Source organism: Heterodontus francisci, unplaced genomic scaffold (genome assembly GCF_036365525.1).
Source record: "Heterodontus francisci isolate sHetFra1 unplaced genomic scaffold, sHetFra1.hap1 HAP1_SCAFFOLD_2010, whole genome shotgun sequence".
NCBI classification, from domain to species: domain Eukaryota; kingdom Metazoa; phylum Chordata; class Chondrichthyes; order Heterodontiformes; family Heterodontidae; genus Heterodontus; species Heterodontus francisci.
Genome location: NW_027142351.1, coordinates 1 through 22,538, shown reverse-complemented (window position 1 = coordinate 22,538; position 22,538 = coordinate 1). Strand labels below are relative to the sequence as shown.

At 66.5% G+C, this 22,538-nt stretch overlaps 1 protein-coding gene across 1 annotated transcript; it reads left to right on the top strand.

Moving 5' to 3' along the window:
• Nucleotides 1-18,871: 18,871 nt before the first annotated feature.
• Nucleotides 18,872-22,529, top strand: LOC137367105 (cytochrome b5 domain-containing protein 1-like; the record flags this gene model as incomplete). The annotated part of the gene is made up of 3 exons (XM_068028542.1): nucleotides 18,872-19,045; nucleotides 20,321-20,397; nucleotides 22,296-22,529. Coding segments are annotated over exons 1-3 (468 nt in total), but the record flags the coding sequence as incomplete, so codon positions are not given.
• Between the last annotated feature and the right edge of the window lie 9 nt (nucleotides 22,530-22,538).

Here is a 22,538-nt window from a genome sequence, read left to right as displayed (position 1 = left end):
CCCCCCCATCTCTCTCTCCCCCCCCGCCCCCCACCGCTGTCCCCATCGCACTCCCCCCCCCCGACGGCCCCATCTCTCTCCACCCCCCGCCGGCCCCACCTCTCTCCACCCCTTGCAGTCCCCATCTCTTCCCCCCCCCCCCTTGCAGTCCCCATCTCTTTCCCCCCCCCCTTGCAGTCCCCATCTCTTTCCCCCCCCCCTTGCAGTCCCCATCTCTTTCCCCCCCCCCCTTGCAGTCCCCATCTCTTCCCCCCCCCCCTTGCAGTCCCCATCTCTTCACCCCCACCTTGCAGTCCCCATCTCTTCACCCCCACCCCCGCGGTCCCCATCTCTTCCCCCCCCCCCCGCGGTCCCCATCTCTTCCCCCCCCCCCGCAGTCCCCATCTCTTCCCCCCCCTGCAGTCCCCATCTCTTCCCCCCCCTGCAGTCCCCATCTCTTCCCCCCCCCCCCTTGCAGTCCCCATCTCTTCCCCCCCCCCCTTGCAGTCCCCATCTCTTCCCCCCCCCTTACAGTCCCCATCTCTTCCCCCCCCCTTGCAGTCCCCATCTCTTCCCCCCCCCTTGCAGTCCCCATCTCTTCCCCCCCCCTTGCAGTCCCCATCTCTTCGCCCCCCCCTTGCAGTCCCCATCTCTTCGCCCCCCCCTTGCAGTCCCCATCTCTTCCCCCCCCCCCCTTGCAGTCCCCATCTCTCCCCCCACCCCTGCAGTCCCCATCTCTCCCCCCACCCCTGCAGTCCCCATCTCTTTCCGCCCCCCCCCTGCAGTCCCCATCTCTTTCCCCCCCCCCTGCAGTCCCCATCTCTTCCCACCCCTGCAGTCCCCATCTCTCCCCCCACCCCTGCAGTCCCCATCTCTCCCCCCACCCCTGCAGTCCCCATCTCTCCCCCCACCCCTGCAGTCCCCAACTCTTCCCCACCCCTGCAGTCCCCATCTCTCCCCCCACCCCTGCAGTCCCCATCTCTCCCCCCACCCCTGCAGTCCCCATCTCTCCCCCCACCCCTTGCAGTCCCCATCTCTCCCCCCACCCCTGCAGTCCCCATCTCTCCCCCCACCCCTGCAGTCCCCATCTCATCCCCAGCTGCAGTCCCCATCTCTCCCCACCCCCCTTGCAGTCCCCATCTCTCCCCACCCCCCTTGCAGTCCCCATCTCTTCCCCCCCCTGCAGTCCCCATCTCTTCCCCCCCCTGCAGTCCCCATCTCTCCGCCCCCCCTGCAGTCCCCATCTCTTCCCCCCCCTGCAGTCCCCATCTCTCCCCCCCCTGCAGTCCCCATCTCTCCCCCGCCCCCCTGCAGTCCCCATCTCTCTCCCCACCCCCTGCAGTCCCCATCTCTCTCCCCCCCCCCTGCAGTCCCCATCTCTCTCCCCCCCCCCCTGCAGTCCCCATCTCTCTCCCCCCCCCTGCCGTCCCCATCTCTCTCCCCCCCGCTGCAGTCCCCATCTCTCCCCCCGCCGTCCCCATCTCTCTCCCCCCCCCTGCAGTCCCCATCTCTTTCCCCCCCCCTGCAGTCCCCATCTCTCCCCCCCCCCCCCGCAGTCCCCATCTCTCCCCCCCCTGCAGTCCCCATCTCTCCCCCCCCTGCAGTCCCCATCTCTCCCCCCCCTGCAGTCCCCATCTCTCCCCCCCCCCCGCAGTCCCCATCTCTCCACCCCCCCCGCCGCAGTCCCCATCTCTCCCCCCCCACCCCGCCGCAGTCCCCAACTCTCTCCCCCCCCCTTCAGTCCCCATCTCTCCCCTCCCCCCGCAGTCCCCATCTCACCCCCCGCCGTCCCCATCTCTCTCCCCCCCCCCCTGCAGTCCCCATCTCTCCCCCCGCCGTCCCCATCTCTCTCCCCCCCCCCTGCAGTCCCCATCTCTCTCCCCCCCCCCCTGCAGTCCCCATCTTTCCCCCCGCCGTCCCCATCTCTCTCCCCCCCCCCTGCAGTCCCCATCTCTCTCCCACCCCCCGCAGTCCCCATCTCTCTCCCACCCCCCGCAGTCCCCATCTCTCCCCCCCCCCCCGCAGTCCCCATCTCTCCCCTCCCCCCCCGCAGTCCCCATCTCTTCCCCCCCCCCTGCAGTCCCCATCTCTCCCCCTCCCCATCTCTCCCCCCACCCCCCGCCGTCCCCATCCCTCTGCCCCCTCCCCGCCGTCTCTCCCCCCCCCGAAGACCCCATCTCTCTCCCCCCCCCCCGCCGTCCCCATCTCTCTCCTCTCCCCCCCCCCCCCCCGCCGTCCCCATCTCTCTCCTCCCCCCCCCCCCATCTCTCTCCCCCCCACCCCCCCATCTCTCTCTCCCCCCCCCGCCCCCCACCGCTGTCCCCATCGCACTCCCCCCCCCGACGGCCCCATCTCTCTCCACCCCCCGCGGTCCCCATCTCTCCCCCCCCCTGCAGTCCCCACCTCTTCACCCCCCTGCAGTCCCCATCTCTTCACCCCCCCTGCAGTCCCCATCTCTTCACCCCCCCCCTTGCAGTCCCCATCACTTTCCCCCTCCCTTGCAGTCCCCATCTCTTCCCCCGCCCCTTGCAGTCCCCATCTCTTCCCCCGCCCCTTGCAGTCCCCATCTCTTTGCCCCCCCTTGCAGTCCCCATCTCTTCCCCCCACCTTGCAGTCCAGATCTCTTCCCCCCCCCTTGCAGTCCCCATCTCTTCCCCCCCCTTGCAGTCCCCATCTCTTTCCCCCCCCCTTGCAGTCCCCATCTCTTTCCCCCCCCCTTGCAGTCCCCATCTCTTGCCCCCCCCCCTTGCAGTCCCCATCTCTTCCCCCCCCCCCTTGCAGTCCCCATCTCTTCCCCCCCCCCTTGCAGTCCCCATCTCTTCGCCCCCCCCTTGCAGTCCCCATCTCTTCGCCCCCCCCTTGCAGTCCCCATCTCTTACCCCCCCCTTGCAGTCCCCATCTCTTACCCCCCCCCTTGTAGTCCCCATCTCTTTCCCCCCCCCCTTGCAGTCCCCATCTCTTTCCCCCCCCCTTGCAGTCCCCATCTCTTTCCCCCCCCCCTTGCAGTCCCCATCTCTTTCCCCCCCCCCTTGCAGTCCCCATCTCTTTCCCCCCCCCTTGCAGTCGCCATCTCTCCCCCCACCCCTGCAGTCCCCATCTCTTCCCCCCCTGCAGTCCCCATCTCTCCCCCCACCCCTGCAGTCCCCATCTCTTTCCCCCCCCCCTGCAGTCCACATCTCTTTCCCCCCCCCCTGCAGTCCCCATCTCTCCCCCCACCCCTGCAGTCCCCATCTCTCCCCCCACCCCTGCAGTCCCCATCTCTCCCCCCACCCCTGCAGTCCCCATCTCTCCCCCCACCCCTGCAGTCCCCATCTCTCCCCCCACCCCTGCAGTCCCCATCTCTCCCCCCACCCCTGCAGTCCCCATCTCTCCGCCCACCCCTGCAGTCCCCATCTCTCCGCCCACCCCTGCAGTCCCCATCTCTTCCCCTCCCCCTTGCAGTCCCCATCTCTCCCCCCACCCCTGCAGTCCCCATCTCTCCCCCCACCCCTGCAGTCCCCATCTCTTCCCCAGCTGCAGTCCCCATCTCTCCCCACCCCCCTTGCAGTCCCCATCTCTCCCCACCCCCCTTGCAGTCCACATCTCTCCCCACCCCCCTTGCAGTCCCCATCTCTCCCCACCCCCCTTGCAGTCCCCATCTCTTCCCCCCCCTGCAGTCCCCATCTCTCCGCTCCCCCTGCAGTCCCCATCTCCGCCCCCCCTGCAGTCCCCATCTCTTCCCCCCCCTGCAGTCCCCATCTCTCCGCTCCCCCTGCAGTCCCCATCTCCGCCCCCCTGCAGTCCCCATCTCCGCCCCCCTGCAGTCCCCATCTCTCTCCCCCCCCTGCAGTCCCCATCTCTCTCCCCCCCCTGCAGTCCCCATCTCTCTCCCCCCCCCTGCAGTCCCCATCTCTCTCCCCCCCCTGCAGTCCCCATCTCTCTCCCCCCCCCCCTGCAGTCCCCATATCTCTCCCCACCCCTGCAGTCCCCATATCTCTCCCCACCCCTGCAGTCCCCATCTCTCTCCCCCCCCCTGCAGTCCCCATCTCTCGCACCCCCCTGCAGTCCCCATCTCTCCCCACCCCCCGCAGTCCCCATCTCTCCCCCCGCCGTCCCCATCTCTCTCCCCCCCCCCCTGCAGTCCCCATCTCTCTCCCCCCGTCCCCATCTCTCTCCCCCCCCTGCAGTCCCCATCTCTCCCCCCCCCCCCGCAGTCCCCATCTCTCCCCCCCCCCGCAGTCCCCATCTCTCCCCCCCCCCCCGCAGTCCCCATCTCTCCCCCCCCCCCCCCGCAGTCCCCATCTCTCCCCCCCCCCCCCGCAGTCCCCATCTCTCCCCCCCGCACCCCGCAGTCCCCATCCCCCCCCCCCACCCCGCAGTCCCCATCTCTCCCCCCCCTGCAGTCCCCATCTCTCCCCCCCCTGCAGTCCCCATCTCTCCCCCCCCCCGCAGTCCCCATCTCTCCCCCCCCCGCAGTCCCCATCTCTCCCCCCCCCCCGCCGCAGTCCCCATCTCTCTCCCCCCCCCTTCAGTCCCCATCTCTCCCCTCCCCCCGCAGTCCCCATCTCTCCTCCCGCCGTCCCCATCTCTCTCCCCCCCCCTGCAGTCCCCATCTCTCCCCCCGCCGTCCCCATCTCTCTCCCCCCCTGCAGTCCCCATTTCTCCCCCCCACCCCCGCAGTCCCCATCTCTCCCCCCCCCCCCCCCGCAGTCCCCATCTCTCCCCCCCCCCCCGCAGTCCCCATCTCTCCCCCCCCCCCCGCAGTCCCCATCTCTCCCCCCCCCCCGCAGTCCCCATCTCTCCCCCCCCCCCCCCGCAGTCCCCATCTCTCCCCCCCCCACCCCCCGCAGTGCCCATCTCTCTCCCCCCCTGCAGTCCCCATCTCTCTCCCCCCCCCGCCGTCCCCATCTCTCTCTCCCCACCCCCCCATCTCTCTCCTCCCCCCCCCGCCGTCCCCATCTCTCTCCCCCACCCCCCCCATCTCTCTCCACCCCCCCCCCCCCCGCCGTCCCCATCGCACTCCCCCACCCCCCGACGGCCCCATCTCTCTCCACCCCTTGCAGTCCCCATCTCTTCACCCCCCCTTGCAGTCCCCATCTCTTCACCCCCCCTTGCAGTCCCCATCTCTTCACCCCCCCTTGGAGTCCCCATTTCTCCCCCCCCCCCCCTTGCAGTCCCCATCTCTTCCCCCCCCCCCTTGCAGTCCCCATCTCTTCCCCCCCCCTTACAGTCCCCATCTCTTCCCCCCCCCTTGCAGTCCCCATCTCTTCCCCCCCCCTTGCAGTCCCCATCTCTTCCCCCCCCCTTGCAGTCCCCATCTCTTCGCCCCCCCCCTTGCAGTCCCCATCTCTTCCCCCCCCCCTTGCAGTCCCCATCTCTTTCCCCCCCCCCTTGCAGTCCCCATCTCTTTCCCCCCCCCCTTGCAGTCCCCATCTCTTTCCCCCCCCCCTTGCAGTCCCCATCTCTCCCCCCACCCCTGCAGTCCCCATCTCTTTCCGCCCCCCCCTGCAGTCCCCATCTCTTTCCTCCCACCCCTGCAGTCCCCATCTCTCCCCCCACCCCTGCAGTCCCCATCTCTCCCCCCACCCCTGCAGTCCCCATCTCTCCCCCCACCCCTGCAGTCCCCATCTCTCCCCCCACCCCTGCAGTCCCCATCTCTCCCCCCACCCCTGCAGTCCCCATCTCTCCCCCCACCCCTGCAGTCCCCAACTCTTCCCCACCCCCCTTGCAGTCCCCATCTCTCCCCCCACCCCTGCAGTCCCCATCTCTCCCCCCACCCCTGCAGTCCCCATCTCTCCCCCCACCCCTGCAGTCCCCATCTCATCCCCAGCTGCAGTCCCCATCTCTCCCCACCCCCCTTGCAGTCCCCATCTCTCCCCACCCCCCTTGCAGTCCCCATCTCTTCCCCCCCCTGCAGTCCCCATCTCTTCCCCCCCCTGCAGTCCCCATCTCTCCGCCCCCCCTGCAGTCCCCATCTCTTCCCCCCCCTGCAGTCCCCATCTCTTCCCCCCCCTGCAGTCCCCATCTCTCCCCCGCCCCCCTGCAGTCCCCATCTCTCTCCCCACCCCCTGCAGTCCCCATCTCTCTCCCCCCCCCTGCCGTCCCCATCTCTCTCCCCCCCGCTGCAGTCCCCATCTCTCCCCCCGCCGTCCCCATCTCTCTCCCCCCCCCTGCAGTCCCCATCTCTTCCCCCCCCCTGCAGTCCCCATCTCTCCCCCACCCCCCTGCAGTCCCCATCTCTCCCCCCCCTGCAGTCCCCATCTCTCCCCCCCTGCAGTCCCCATCTCTCCCCCCCCTGCAGTCCCCATCTCTCCCCCCCCTGCAGTCCCCATCTCTCCCCCCCCCCCGCAGTCCCCATCTCTCCACCCCCCCCGCCGCAGTCCCCATCTCTCCCCCCCCACCCCGCCGCAGTCCCCAACTCTCCCCCCCCCCTTCAGTCCCCATCTCTCCCCTCCCCCCGCAGTCCCCATCTCTCCCCCCGCCGTCCCCATCTCTCTCCCCCCCCCCTGCAGTCCCCATCTCTCCCCCCGCCGTCCCCATCTCTCTCCCCCCCCCTGCAGTCCCCATCTCTCTCCCACCCCCCGCAGTCCCCATCTCTCCCCCCCCCCCCGCAGTCCCCATCTCTCCCCTCCCCCCCCGCAGTCCCCATCTCTTCCCCCCCCCCTGCAGTCCCCATCTCTCCCCCTCCCCATCTCTCCCCCCACCCCCCGCCGTCCCCATCCCTCTGCCCCCTCCCCGCCGTCTCTCCCCCCCCCGAAGACCCCATCTCTCTCCCCCCCCCCGCCGTCCCCATCTCTCTCCTCCCCCCCCCCATCTCTCTCCCCCCCACCCCCCCGCCGTCCCCATCTCTCTCCTCCCCCCCCCCCATCTCTCTCCCCCCCACCCCCCCATCTCTCTCTCCCCCCCCCGCCCCCCACCGCTGTCCCCATCGCACTCCCCCCCCCGACGGCCCCATCTCTCTCCACCCCCCGCCGGCCCCACCTCTCTCCACCCCTTGCAGTCCCCATCTCTTCACCCCCCCTTGCAGTCCCCATCTCTTCACCCCCCCTTGCAGTCCCCATCTCTTCACTCCCCCCTTGCAGTCCCCATCTCTTCACTCCCCCCTTGCAGTCCCCATCTATCCCCCCCACCCCCGCGGTCCCCATCTCTCCCCCCCCCTGCAGTCCCCACCTCTTCACCCCCCCTGCAGTCCCCACCTCTTCACCCCCCTGCAGTCCCCATCTCTTCACCCCCCCTGCAGTCCCCATCTCTTCACCCCCCCCCCTTGCAGTCCCCATCACTTTCCCCCTCCCTTGCAGTCCCCATCTCTTCCCCCGCCCCTTGCAGTCCCCATCTCTTTGCCGCCCCTTGCAGTCCCCATCTCTTCCCCCGCCCCTTGCAGTCCCCATCTCTTTGCCCCCCCTTGCAGTCCCCATCTCTTCCCCCCACCTTGCAGTCCAGATCTCTTCCCCCCCCCTTGCAGTCCCCATCTCTTCCCCCCCCTTGCAGTCCCCATCTCTTCCCCCCCCTTGCAGTCCCCATCTCTTTCCCCCCCCCCTTGCAGTCCCCATCTCTTCCCCCCCCCCTTGCAGTCCCCATCTCTTCCCCCCCCCCCTTGCAGTCCCCATCTCTTCCCCCCCCCCCTTGCAGTCCCCATCTCTTCCCCCCCCCCTTGCAGTCCCCATCTCTTCGCCCCCCCTTGCAGTCCCCATCTCTTCGCCCCCCCCTTGCAGTCCCCATCTCTTACCCCCCCCCTTGTAGTCCCCATCTCTTTCCCCCCCCCCTTGCAGTCCCCATCTCTTTCCCCCCCCCCTTGCAGTCCCCATCTCTTTCCCCCCCCCTTGCAGTCCCCATCTCTTTCCCCCCCCCCCTTGCAGTCCCCATCTCTTTCCCCCCCCCTTGCAGTCCCCATCTCTCCCCCCACCCCTGCAGTCCCCATCTCTTCCCCCCCTGCAGTCCCCATCTCTCCCCCCACCCCTGCAGTCCCCATCTCTTTCCCCCCCCCCTGCAGTCCCCATCTCTTTCCCCCCCCCTGCAGTCCCCATCTCTCCCCCCACCCCTGCAGTCCCCATCTCTCCCCCCACCCCTGCAGTCCCCATCTCTCCCCCCACCCCTGCAGTCCCCATCTCTCCCCCCACCCCTGCAGTCCCCATCTCTCCCCCCACCCCTGCAGTCCCCATCTCTCCCCCCACCCCTGCAGTCCCCATCTCTCCCCCCACCCCTGCAGTCCCCATCTCTCCGCCCACCCCTGCAGTCCCCATCTCTCCGCCCACCCCTGCAGTCCCCATCTCTCCGCCCACCCCTGCAGTCCCCATCTCTCCGCCCACCCCTGCAGTCCCCATCTCTCCGCCCACCCCTGCAGTCCCCATCTCTCCCCCCACCCCTGCAGTCCCCATCGCTCCCCCCACCCCTGCAGTCCCCATCTCTTCCCCAGCTGCAGTCCCCATCTCTCCCCACCCCCCTTGCAGTCCCCATCTCTCCCCACCCCCCTTGCAGTCCACATCTCTCCCCACCCCCCTTGCAGTCCCCATCTCTCCCCACCCCCCTTGCAGTCCCCATCTCTTCCCCCCCCTGCAGTCCCCATCTCTCCGCTCCCCCTGCAGTCCCCATCTCCGCCCCCCCTGCAGTCCCCATCTCTTCCCCCCCCTGCAGTCCCCATCTCTCCGCTCCCCCTGCAGTCCCCATCTCCGCCCCCCTGCAGTCCCCATCTCTCTCCCCCCCCTGCAGTCCCCATCTCTCTCCCCCCCCTGCAGTCCCCATCTCTCTCCCCCCCCCCCTGCAGTCCCCATCTCTCTCCCCCCCCCCCTGCAGTCCCCATATCTCTCCCCACCCCTGCAGTCCCCATCTCTCTCCCCCCCCCTGCAGTCCCCATCTCTCGCACCCCCCTGCAGTCCCCATCTCACCCCACCCCCCGCAGTCCCCATCTCTCCCCCCGCCGTCCCCATCTCTCTCCCCTCCCCCTGCAGTCCCCATCTCTCTCCCCCCGTCCCCATCTCTCTCGCCCCCCTGCAGTCCCCATCTCTCTCCCCCCGTCCCCATCTCTCTCGCCCCCCTGCAGTCCCCATCTCTCCCCCCCCCCCCGCAGTCCCCATCTCTCCCCCCCCCCCGCAGTCCCCATCTCTCCCCCCCCCCCCCCGCAGTCCCCATCTCTCCCCCCCCCGCACCCCGCAGTCCCCATCCCCCCCCCCACCCCGCAGTCCCCATCCCCCCCCCCCCACCCCGCAGTCCCCATCTCTCCCCCCCCTGCAGTCCCCATCTCTCCCCCCCCCGCAGTCCCCATCTCTCCCCCCCCCCCGCCGCAGTCCCCATCTCTCCCCCCCCCCCTTCAGTCCCCATCTCTCCCCTCCCCCCGCAGTCCCCATCTCTCCTCCCGCCGTCCCCATCTCTCTCCCCCCCCCTGCAGTCCCCATCTCTCCCCCCGCCGTCCCCATCTCTCTCCCCCCCTGCAGTCCCCATTTCTCCCCCCCACCCCCGCAGTCCCCATCTCTCCCCCCCCCCCCCCCGCAGTCCCCATCTCTCCCCCCCCCCCCCCGCAGTCCCCATCTCTCCCCCCCCCCCGCAGTCCCCATCTCTCCCCCCCACCCCCGCAGTCCCCATCTCTCCCCCCCCCCCCGCAGTCCCCATCTCTCCCCCCCCCCCGCAGTCCCCATCTCCCCCCCCCCCCCCGCAGTCCCCATCTCTCCCCCCCCCCCCCCGCAGTCCCCATCTCTCCCCCCCCCCCCCCCGCAGTCCCCATCTCTCCCCCCCCCACCCCCCGCAGTCCCCATCTCTCTCCCCCCCTGCAGTCCCCATCTCTCTCCCCCCCCCGCCGTCCCCATCTCTCTCTCCCCACCCCCCCATCTCTCTCCCCCACCCCCCCCATCTCTCTCCACCCCCCCCCCCGCCGTCCCCATCGCACTCCCCCACCCCCCGACAGCCCCATCTCTCTCCACCCCTTGCAGTCCCCATCTCTTCACCCCCCCTTGCAGTCCCCATCTCTTCACCCCCCCCTTGGAGTCCCCATTTCTCCCCCCACCCCCGCGGTCCCCATCTCTTCCCCCCCCCCCCCGCCGTCCCCATCTCTTCCCCCCCCTGCAGTCCCCATCTCTTTCCCCCCCCTGCAGTCCCCATCTCTTCCCCCCCCTGCAGTCCCCATCTCTTCCCCCCCCCCCTGCAGTCCCCATCTCTTCCCCCCCCCCCGCAGTCCCCATCTCTTCCCCCCCCCCCCTGCAGTCCCCATCTCTTCCCCCCCCCCCGTGCAGTCCCCATCTCTTCCCCCCACCCCTTGCAGTCCCCATCTCTTCCCCCCCCCCACTTGCAGTCCCCATCTCTTCCCCCCCCACTTGCAGTCCCCATCTCTTCCCCCCCCCCCCCTTGCAGTCCCCATCTCTTTCCCCCCCCCCCCTTGCAGTCCCCATCTCTTTCCCCCCCCCCTTGCAGTCCCCATCTCTTTCCCCCCCCCCTTGCAGTCCCCATCTCTTTCCCCCCCCCCTTGCAGTCCCCATCTCTCCCCCCACCCCTGCAGTCCCCATCTCTTCCCCCCCTGCAGTCCCCATCTCTCCCCCCACCCCTGCAGTCCCCATCTCTCCCCCCACCCCTGCAGTCCCCATCTCTTTCCCCCCCCCCTGCAGTCCCCATCTCTTTCCCCCCCCCTGCAGTCCCCATCTCTCCCCCCACCCCTGCAGTCCCCATCTCTCCCCCCACCCCTGCAGTCCCCATCTCTCCCCCCACCCCTGCAGTCCCCATCTCTCCCCCCACCCCTGCAGTCCCCATCTCTCCCCCCACCCCTGCAGTCCCCATCTCTCCCCCCACCCCTGCAGTCCCCATCTCTCCCCCCACCCCTGCAGTCCCCATCTCTCCCCCCACCCCTGCAGTCCCCATCTCTCCCCCCACCCCTGCAGTCCCCATCTCTCCCCCCACCCCTGCAGTCCCCATCTCTTCCCCTCCCCCTTGCAGTCCCCATCTCTCCCCCCACCCCTGCAGTCCCCATCTCTCCCCCCACCCCTGCAGTCCCCATCTCTTCCCCAGCTGCAGTCCCCATCTCTCCCCACCCCCCTTGCAGTCCCCATCTCTCCCCACCCCCCTTGCAGTCCCCATCTCTCCCCACCCCCCTTGCAGTCCCCATCTCTCCCCACCCCCCTTGCAGTCCCCATCTCTCCCCACCCCCCTTGCAGTCCCCATCTCTTCCCCCCCCTGCAGTCCCCATCTCTTCCCACCCCTGCAGTCCCCATCTCTCCCCCGCCCCCCTGCAGTCCCCATCTCTCTCCCCCCCCTGCAGTCCCCATCTCTCTCCCCCCCCTGCAGTCCCCATCTCTCTCCCCACCCCTGCAGTCCCCATCTCTCTCCCCCCCCCTGCAGTCCCCATCTCTCGCACCCCCCTGCAGTCCCCATCTCTCCCCACCCCCCGCAGTCCCCATCTCTCCCCCCGCCGTCCCCATCTCTCTCCCCACCCCCCTGCAGTCCCCATCTCTCTCCCCCCGTCCCCATCTCTCTCCCCCCCCCGCAGTCCCCATCTCTCCCCCCCCCCCGCAGTCCCCATCTCTCCCCCCCCCCCCCCGCAGTCCCCATCTCTCCCCCCCCCCCCCCGCAGTCCCCATCTCTTCCCCCCCCCCCCGCAGTCCCCATCTCTCCCCCCCCCACCCCGCAGTCCCCATCTCTCCCCCCCCTGCAGTCCCCATCTCTCCCCCCCCCGCAGTCCCCATCTCTCCCCCCCCCGCAGTCCCCATCTCTCCCCCCCCCGCAGTCCCCATCTCTCTCCCCCCCCCTTCAGTCCCCATCTCTCCCCTCCCCCCGCAGTCCCCATCTCTCCTCCCGCCGTCCCCATCTCTCTCCCCCCCCCTGCAGTCCCCATCTCTCCCCCCGCCGTCCCCATCTCTCTCCCCCCCTGCAGTCCCCATTTCTCCCCCCCACCCCCGCAGTCCCCATCTCTCCCCCCCCCCCCCCCCCGCAGTCCCCATCTCTCCCCCCCCCCCCCCCCGCAGTCCCCATCTCTCCCCCCCCCCCCCCGCAGTCCCCATCTCTCCCCCCCCCCCCCGCAGTCCCCATCTCTCCCCCCCCCCCCCGCAGTCCCCATCTCTCCCCCCCCCCCCCGCAGTCCCCATCTCTCCACCCCCCCCCCGCAGTCCCCATCTCTCCCCCCCCCCCCCGCAGTCCCCATCTCTCCCCCCCCCCCCCCCCCGCAGTCCCCATCTCTCCCCCCCCCACCCCCCGCAGTCCCCATCTCTCTCCCCCCCCTGCAGTCCCCATCTCTCTCCCCCCCCCGCCGTCCCCATCTCTCTCTCCCCACCCCCCCATCTCTCTCCTCCCCCCCCCTGCCGTCCCCATCTCTCTCCCCCACCCCCCCCATCTCTCTCCACCCCCCCCCCCCGCCGTCCCCATCGCACTCCCCCACCCCCCGACGGCCCCATCTCTCTCCACCCCTTGCAGTCCCCATCTCTTCACCCCCCCTTGCAGTCCCCATCTCTTCACCCCCCCTTGCAGTCCCCATTTCTCCCCCCACCCCCGCGGTCCCCATCTCTTCCCCCCCCCCCCGCCGTCCCCATCTCTTCCCCCCCCTGCAGTCCCCATCTCTTCCCCCCCCTGCAGTCCCCATCTCTTCCCCCCCATGCAGTCCCCATCTCTTCCCCCCCCTCTGCAGTCCCCATCTCTTCCCCCCCCCCTGCAGTCCCCATCTCTTCCCCCCCCCCCTGCAGTCCCCATCTCTTCCCCCCCCCCCCCTGCAGTCCCCATCTCTTCCCCCCCCACCCCGTGCAGTCCCCATCGCTTCCCCCCACCCCTTGCAGTCCCCATCGCTTCCCCCCCCCACTTGCAGTCCCCATCTCTTCCCCCCCCACTTGCAGTCCCCATCTCTTCCCCCCCCCCTTGCAGTCCCCATCTCTTCCCCCCCCCCCGCCGTCCCCATCTCTTCCCCCCCCTGCAGTCCCCATCTCTTCCCCCCCTGCAGTCCCCATCTCTCCCCTCCCCCCCTTGCAGTCCCCATCTCTTTCCCCCCCCCTTGCAGTCCCCATCTCTCCCCACCCCCCTTGCAGTCCCCATCTCTCCCCACCCCCCTTGCAGTCCCCATCTCTTCCCCCCCCTGCAGTCCCCATCTCTTCCCGCCCCTGCAGTCCCCATCTCTTCCCCCCCCCCCCTGCAGTCCCCATCTCTCCGCCCCCCCTGCAGTCCCCATCTCTCCGCCCCCCCTGCAGTCCCCATCTCTCCGCCCCCCCTGCAGTCCCCATCTCTCCCCCCCCCTGCAGTCCCCATCTCTCCCCCGCCCCCCTGCAGTCCCCATCTCTCTCCCCCCCCCCCCTGCAGTCCCCATCTCTCTCCCCCCCCCCCCTGCAGTCCCCATCTCTCTCCCCCCCCCTGCAGTCCCCATCTCTCTCCCCCCCCCTGCAGTCCCCATCTCTCTCCCCCCCCCTGCAGTCCCCATCTCTCTCCCCCCCCCCTGCAGTCCCCATCTCTCTCCCCCCCGCTGCAGTCCCCATCTCTCCCCACCCCCCGCAGTCCCCATCTCTCCCCCCGCCGTCCCCATCTCTCTCCCCCCCCCTGCCGTCCCCATCTCTCCCCCCGCCGTCCCCATCTCTCTCCCCCCGTCCCCATCTCTCTCCCCCCACTGCAGTCCCCATCTCTCCCCCCCCCCTGCAGTCCCCATCTCTCGCCCCACCCCTGCAGTCCCCATCTCTCCCCCCCACCCCCCGCAGTCCCCATCTCTCACCCCCTGCAGTCCCCATCTCTCCCCCCCCCCCCCCCGCAGTCCCCATCTCTCCCCCCACTGCAGTCCCCATCTCTCCCCCCCCCCGCAGTCCCCATCTCTACCCCCCCCACCGCCGCAGTCCCCATCTCTCTGCCCCCCCTTCAGTCCCCATCTCTCCCCTCCCCCCGCAGTCCCCATCTCTCCCCCCGCCGTCCCCATCTCTCTCCCCCCCCTGCAGTCCCCATCTCTCCCCCCGCCGTCCCCATCTCTCTCCCCCCCCTGCAGTCCCCATCTCTCCCCCCGCCGTCCCCATCTCTCTCCCCCCCCTGCAGTCCCCATTTCTCCCCCCCCCCCCTGCAGTCCCCATCTCTCCCCCACCCCCCTGCAGTCCCCATCTCTCTCCCCCACCCCCTGCAGTCCCCATCTCTCTCCCCCACCCCCTGCAGTCCCCATCTCTCTCCCCCACCCCCTGCAGTCCCCATCTCTCTCCCCCACCCCCTGCAGTCCCCATCTCTCTCCCCCACCCCCTGCAGTCCCCATCTCTCTCCCCCACCCCCTGCAGTCCCCATCTCTCTCCCCCACCCCCTGCAGTCCCCATCTCTTCCCCCCCCTTGCAGTCCCCATCTCTTCCCCCCCCTGCAGTCCCCATCTCTTCCACCCCCCCTGCAGTCCCCATCTCTTCCCCCCCCCCCCTGCAGTCCCCATCTCTTCCACCCCCCCTGCAGTCCCCATCTCTTCCCCCCCCCCTGCAGTCCCCATCTCTTCCCCCCCCCCCTTGCAGTCCCCATCTCTTCCCCCCCCCACTTGCAGTCCCCATCTCTTCCCCCCACCCCCTGCAGTCCCCATCTCTTCCCCCCCCTTGCAGTCCCCATCTCTTCCCCCCCCTGCAGTCCCCATCTCTTCCCCCCCCCCTGCAGTCCCCATCTCTTCCCCCCCCCCCTGCAGTCCCCATCTCTTCCCCCCCCCCGTGCAGTCCCCATCTCTTCCCCCCCCCCTTGCAGTCCCCATCTCTTCCCCCCCCCCCTTGCAGTCCCCATCTCTTCCCCCCCCACTTGCAGTCCCCATCTCTTCACCCCCCCCCTTGCAGTCCCCATCTCTTCCCCCCCCACTTGCAGTCCCCATCTCTTCCCCCCCCCCCCTTGCAGTCCCCATCTCTTCCCCCCCCCCCCGCCGTCCCCATCTCTTCCCACCCCCGCAGTCCCCATCTCTCCCCTCCCCCCCCGCAGTCCCCATCTCTCCCCTCCCCCCCCGCAGTCCCCATCTCTCCACCCCCCCCCCCGCAGTCCCCATCTCTCCCTCCCCCCCCGCAGTCCCCATCTCTCCCCCCCCCCCCGCAGTCCCCATCTCTTCCCCCCCCCCCCGCAGTCCCCATCTCTCCCCCCACCCCTGCAGTCCCCATCTCTCCCCCCACCCCTGCAGTCCCCATCTCTCCCCCCACCCCTGCAGTCCCCATCTCTCCCCCCACCCCTGCAGTCCCCATCTCTTCCCCTCCCCCTTGCAGTCCCCATCTCTCCCCCCACCCCTGCAGTCCCCATCTCTCCCCCCACCCCTGCAGTCCCCATCTCTTCCCCAGCTGCAGTCCCCATCTCTCCCCACCCCCCTTGCAGTCCCCATCTCTCCCCACCCCCCTTGCAGTCCCCATCTCTCCCCACCCCCCTTGCAGTCCCCATCTCTCCCCACCCCCCTTGCAGTCCCCATCTCTTCCCCCCCCTGCAGTCCCCATCTCTTCCCCCCCCTGCAGTCCCCATCTCTCCGCCCCCCCTGCAGTCCCCATCTCTTCCCACCCCTGCAGTCCCCATCTCTCCCCCGCCCCCCTGCAGTCCCCATCTCTCTCCCCCCTCCCCGCCGTCTCTCCCCCCCCCCGAAGTCCCCATCTCTCTCCCCCCCCTGCAGTCCCCATCTCTCTCCCCCCCCCCACCGTCCCCATCTCTCTCCTCCCCCCCCCCCATCTCTCTCCACCCCTTGCAGTCCCCATCTCTTCCCCCCCCCCCTGCCGTCCCCATCTCTTCCCCCCCCCCCCTGCAGTCCCCATCTCTTCCCCCCCCCCCCTGCAGTCCCCATCTCTTACCCCCCCCCTTGCAGTCCCCATCTCTTCCCCCCCCCCCCTTGCAGTCCCCATCTCTTCCCCTCCCCCCCTTGCAGTCCCCATCTCTTCCCCCCCCCCCTTGCAGTCCCCATCTCTTCCCCCCCCCCCCTTGCAGTCCCCATCTCTTCCCCCCCCCCCTTGCAGTCCCCATCTCTTCCCCCCCCCCTTGCAGTCCCCATCTCTCCCCCCCCCCCCGCAGTCCCCATCTCTCCCCCCACCCCTGCAGTCCCCATCTCTTCCCCCCCTGCAGTCCCCATCTCTCCCCCCACCCCTGCAGTCCCCATCTCTTTCCCCCCCCCCTGCAGTCCCCATCTCTCCCCCCGCCGTCCCCATCTCTCTCCCCCCCCTGCAGTCCCCATCTCTCTCCCCCCCCTGCAGTCCCCATCTCTCTCCCCCCCCTGCAGTCCCCATTTCTCCCCCCCCCCCTGCAGTCCCCATCTCTCCCCCACCCCCCTGCAGTCCCCATCTCTCCCCCACCCCCCTGCAGTCCCCATCTCTCCCCCACCCCCCTGCAGTCCCCATCTCTCTCCCCCACCCCCTGCAGTCCCCATCTCTCTCCCCCACCCCCTGCAGTCCCCATCTCTCTCCCCCACCCCCTGCAGTCCCCATCTCTTCCCCCCCCTTGCAGTCCCCATCTCTCCACCCCCTGCAGTCCCCATCTCTCCACCCCCTGCAGTCCCCATCTCTCCCCCACCCCCTGCAGTCCCCATCTCTCCCCCCCCCCTGCAGTCCCCATCTCTTCCCCCCCCTTGCAGTCCCCATCTCTCCCCCCCCTTTGCAGTCCCCATCTCTCCCCCACCCCCTGCAGTCCCCATCTCTCCCCCCCCCCTGCAGTCCCCATCTCTTCCCCCCCCTTGCAGTCCCCATCTCTTCCCCCCCCTTGCAGTCCCCATCTCTCCACCCCCTGCAGTCCCCATCTCTCTCCCCCCCCTTTGCAGTCCCCATCTCTCCCCCCCCCCCTTGCAGTCCCCATCTCTCCCCCCCCTTGCAGTCCCCATCTCTCCCCCCCCTTGCAGTCCCCATCTCTCCCCCCCCTTGCAGTCCCCATCTCTCTCCCCCCCCTTTGCAGTCCCCATCTCTCTCCCCCCCCTTTGCAGTCCCCATCTCTCTCCCCCCCCCCTTTGCAGTCCCCATCTCTCCCCACCCCTTGCAGTCCCCATCTCTCCCCCCCCCTTGCAGTCCCCATCTCTCCCCCCCCCCTTGCAGTCCCCATCTCTCCCCCCCCCCTTGCAGTCCCCATCTCTCCCCCCCCCCTTGCAGTCCCCATCTCTCCCCCCCCTTTGCAGTCCCCATCTCTCTCCCCCCCCTTGCAGTCCCCATCTCTCTCCCCCCCCCTTGCAGTCCCCATCTCTCTCCCCCCCCCTTTGCAGTCCCCATCTCTCTCCCCCCCCCTTTGCAGTCCCCATCTCTCCCCCCCCTTGCAGTCCCCATCTCTCCCCCCCCTTGCAGTCCCCATCTCTCCCCCCCCCTGCAGTCCCCATCTCTCCCCCCCCCTGCAGTCCCCATCTCTCTCCCCCCCTTTGCAGTCCCCAACTCTCTTCCCCCCCCCCTTTGCAGTCCCCATCTCTCTCCCCCCCTTTGCAGTCCCCATCTCACCCCCCCCTTGCAGTCCCCATCTCTCCCCCCCCTTGCAGTCCCCATCTCTCTCCCCCCCCCTTGCAGTCCCCATCTCTCTCCCCCCCTTTGCAGTCCCCATCTCTCTCCCCCCCTTGCAGTCCCCATCTCTCTCTCCCCCCTTGCAGTCCCCATCTCTCTCTCCCCCCTTGCAGTCCCCATCTCTCTCCCCCCCCCTTGCAGTCCCCATCTCTCTCCCCCCCCTTGCAGTCCCCATCTCTCTCCCCCCCCTTTGCAGTCCCCATCTCTCTCCCCCCCCTGCAGTCCCCATCTCTCCCCCCCCCTGCAGTCCCCATCTCTCTCCCCCCCTTTGCAGTCCCCAACTCTCTTCCCCCCCCCCTTTGCAGTCCCCATCTCTCTCCCCCCCTTTGCAGTCCCCATCTCACCCCCCCCTTGCAGTCCCCATCTCTCCCCCCCCTTGCAGTCCCCATCTCTCTCCCCCCCCCCTTGCAGTCCCCATCTCTCTCCCCCCCTTTGCAGTCCCCATCTCTCCCCCCCCTTGCAGTCCCCATCTCTCCCCCCCCTTGCAGTCCCCATCTCTCTCCCCCCCCCTTGCAGTCCCCATCTCTCCCCCCCCCTTGCAGTCCCCATCTCTCTCCCCCCCCCTTGCAGTCCCCATCTCTCTCCCCCCTTGCAGTCCCCATCTCTCTCCCCCCCCCTTGCAGTCCCCATCTCTCTCCCCCCCCCTTGCAGTCCCCATCTCTCTCCCCCCCCCCTTGCAGTCCCCATCTCTCTCCCCCCCCCTTGCAGTCCCCATCTCTCCCCCCCCTTGCAGTCCCCATCTCTCTCCCCCCCCCTTGCAGTCCCCATCTCTCTCCCCCCTTGCAGTCCCCATCTCTCTCCCCCCCCCTTGCAGTCCCCATCTCTCTCCCCCCCCCTTGCAGTCCCCATCTCTCTCCCCCCCCCTTGCAGTCCCCATCTCTCCCCCCCCCCTTGCAGTCCCCATCTCTCTCCCCCCCCCTCTCCACCGCTCCGAGGGATTGGAGGATTTGGGAAAACCGGGGCTCCACATTCACATGTTCCCCCTTCCCCGGGTTTCAGATTATTCCCATTGCTGAAATTGCAATGTGACTGGATCCGCTCACCCCGGTGCCGTTCCGCTGCTCCTCCCTCAATTCGCCGTTCTCCGCTCGCCGGCTGCCGGCGTCACCATCCGCCAGCTCCGCCATCTTGCGGCCCCCAATAAACCTCGCGAGAACAACGGCCCCCATTGTCCCGTCGAGTCAAACCTCGCGAGACGAGCCACCGCCAATGATCGCAGAGCTCAGGCTCGCGAGAACAGCGGCCCCCAATGCCCCGCAGAGCCACACCTCGCGAGAACTGCGGCCCCCATTGACCCGCAGAGCCCAACCTCGCGAGAATACCTGATCTAAACCGCCAGTCCCTTTCTCCCGAACTTATCTTTTTTTGTTACTTAAATCTCTAGCTCTTGTAGTTCTTGAAAATAAGCTTCGGGAATCATTTTAAAATGGATTTTCACAGATTGTTTAAAAATAATCCCGCGCTGCATTCTGGAAGTTGTAGTTTGAAGGCACGGAAGCAGTTTTCGGTACGTCACTTCCGTTTGTCCCCTCTCTGTGAGGCAGGCGTCTCCATGACGACGGAGGACGCGACTGTGCTGCCATCGACCATGTTGCACTCCCGTTACTACACCAGTCAGGAGGTGGCTGTGCACAACACCATGGATGACCTGTGGGTCTCCTACCTGGGCAAAGTCTACGACCTGACCCCCCTGGCTCAGGAGTTTAAAGGTAGCCAGCTTTCAGTTTGCAGCAAGGGTGCAGTCAGAGGGTCAAGCTCCACAACAACACAACTTGCATTTATATAGCATCTTTAACCTGGTTAAACCCCACCCCCTCCCAAAGGTGCTTCACAGGAGCAATTATCAAACAAAATTTGACATCAGGGGATAGTAGGGACAGGTGATCAACAGCTTGGTCAAAGAGGTAGGTTTTGAGGAATTTCAAGGGAGGAGAGAGAGGCGGAGAGGGTTTAGGGAGGGAATTCCAGAGCTTGGGGCCCCAGGCAGCTGAAGGCACGGCCGCCAATGGTGGAGCGATGGGAATCGGGGGGATGCTCAAGAGGCCAGAATTGGAGGAGCAGCAGAGATCTCAGAGGCCGGGGAGTGGAACTGAGGGAATTGCTCTTTCAGAAAGTCAGTGTGGACACAATGGTCCAAATGGCCTCCTTCTGCACCGCAATGATTCTGTGGTTGTGGGGCTCGAGAAGGCTAATAGAGATGTGGGGTGGGGGAGGGGGGGGGCTACCTTTAAGGCCGAGGCCATGGAGGGATTTGAGCACAAGAATGAGAATTTTAAAATCGAGGTGTTGCCTTCCAGGAGCCAATGTAGGTTAGCGAGCACAAGGGGTGATGGGTGAATGGGACCTAGTGCAAGTTAGGACTTGGGCAGCAGAATTTTGGCTGACCTCAAGTTTCAAGAGGGTAGAACATGGGAGGCCGGCCAGGAGTGCCCACTCCAGAGACTTGGGCACAAAATCCACGCTGACTCTCCCAGTACTGAGGGAGCTCTGCACAGTCAGAGGTGCCGTCTTTTGGATGCGACGTTAAACCAAGGGCCCTGTCTGCCCTCTCGGGTGGATGTAGAAGATTCAAAGAAGAGCAAGGGGGGGTGGGGGGCTCTCCCCTGGTGTCCTGGGGCCAATATTTATCCCTCGACCAACAAATACTGGTCATTATCACACTGCTGTTTGTGGAATCTTCCTGTGCGCAAAATGGCTGCCACATTTCCCACAGTACAACAGTGACTACACATTAAAAGTACTTCGTTGGTTGTAAAGCCTGAGGTCATGAAAGGCGCTATAGAAATGCAAGTCTTTCTTTTTGAATGACTCCTAGATCTGTGCGCCCTTCTTCCCCTGCAGGCCCTGATGCTTTTGTGGCTTACACTACCATTGCCTTCAATGTCCCTGGGCTTCGGGATGGTGTAGGGGAATTCACCTAATTGCTGTCCAGTGACACCTTGTTTTTCCCCCTGGCTGTCCTAATTCTGTACTCTTTTATTCAGGTGATATTCTGCTGAAACCTATTTTGGCAGCAGCCGGGAAAGACATCAGCCACTGGTTTGATGAGAAACGTAAAGACGTAAGTGCAGGACCTCAAGCGGGAGGGGAGGTGTCCGCTGAGGATCGCGTGAAGGCTTTCAATAACCATTTAAACAATTCACATCTCCCACGAGGGCCCACAGTCCCCAGCATTTACACTGTCCCTACGTAGCCTGGACAGTTGCCTGCTTATATTGGGTAAATGGCACTGACCATTTGCTATTGGCACGAATTTCTGATTAAACAGTTTTAAACCATGCTGACAATTTTGGGTAAGTCAGGGTTTAAACATTTATATAGTGTGTACGTCATAGAAACAGGCCATTCGGCCCAACAGCTCCATGCTGGTGTTTACGCTCCACATGAGCCTTCGCCGAACCCTACTTCATCTCACCCTCTCAGCATATCCTTCTATTCCATTCTCCCTCACCATACTTATCTATCTTCCCCTTAAATGCATCTACGCTAAGCGTCTCAATTACTCATTAGGAACTTAGAAGCGGGGTGTTCTCCCCGATTTCCATCGCTCCACCCTTGGCGGCCGCGCCTTCAGCTGCCTGGGCCCTAAACTCTGGAATTCCCTCCCTAAACCTCTTCGCCTCCCTCTCTCTCTCTCTCCTCCTTTTAAGACGCTTCTTAAAACCGACATCTTTGGCTAAGTTTTGGGTCACCTTATGTGTCTTGGTGTCAAATTTTTGTTTGATAATCGCCCCTGTGAAGCACCTGGGGGCGGTTTACCAGATTAAAGGTGCTATATAAATGCAAGTTGTTGTTGTTGCGTGAAGAGACACGAGATCGATTTGCTGTCAGCTTCTCTCCAGTTGAATAGTTGGTAAAGGCACTGCTTGATATATCACTGAGCCACATAGGCCCAAGGCCTAATCCTTGCTTGTGCCGAGCTCACCTGGGACAGTGTGGGACGCTACAGTTGGCTTTGCACACCTCACAGAGGTAGAGCAGCCAGAGTTTCCTGCTCTGGCCGTCCATCCAGTGACCCCTGCGGGAAAGCACGCACGTGTGCATGGCATTGGGAACAGGATTGGTTCCGATGCCTCTCGTGATTGAAAACCCTGAAGAACAGGGACCGCGTGGAGAGGGGTGAAATTAGCACATTGCTCTTGGAAACACTGGCTCAGCTTCAACTGGAGTATTGTGTCCAGTTCTGGACACCACACTTTAGGAAGGACGTGAAGGCATTCGAGAGGGTGCAGAAATGATTCACGAGAATGGTTCCAGGGATGAGGAACTTCAGTTACGTGGATAGATTGGAGAAGCTGGGGCTGCTCTCCTTGGAGAAGAGAAGGTTGAGAGGAGATTTGATAGAGGTGTTCAAAATCATGAGGGGTCTGGATAGAGTAGATAGGAAGAAACTGTTCCCATTGGTGGAAGGGTTGAGAACTAGAGGACGCTGATTTAAGGTGAATGGCAAAAGAACCAAAGGCGACAGGAGGAAAAACCTTCTTCACACAGCGAGTGGCTAGGATCTGGAATGCACTGCCTGAGAGTGGTGGAGGCGGATTCAATTGTTGCTTTCAAAAGGGAATTGGATAAATACCTGAGGAGAAGAGGATTTGCAGGGCTCCGGGGAAAAGGTAGGGGAGTGGGACTAGCTGAGTTGTTCTTGCAGAGAGCCAGCATGGACAAGAAAGGGCTGAATGGCCTCCTTTTGTGCTATAACCATTCTATGATTCTATAAGTCCCTGTGACCCGACCCCAGGACCTTCCGACTCAGAGGCGAGAGTTTCCCAGTGAGCCACGGCTGTGCGGGTAGCAGTTGAGGGCTCAGGGTCCTGGAATAACATTCCTCGGTTAAAGTTCATGCATCAGCTGGAGAAGGAGGTAGCCCAGGCCAGCTGAAGTTGCCATGGAATTGCAAGCGGCTTAAAGTTTACCATAAGAATCCACGGAAAAATAGAATTCTCTTAATTTCCAAAACAGATACGTATCGAGATTGACCAGCTCACCAATTGCCAAAAGTACCACACGCCTCAAGGCCGCTTTATTCACATCCCACCGCCCTTGCCGAGAATTGATTGGTTTAATGACTTCGGGAAACCGTGGTGGACAGATCCAAAGTACGAGGTTGGGTATTTAAGTGAAAAAACAAGACAGATCCGAATCATCAACACTCTAACATCCCAAGAACAGGTGATCGAGGTACACAGCTTGAATATACTTGTA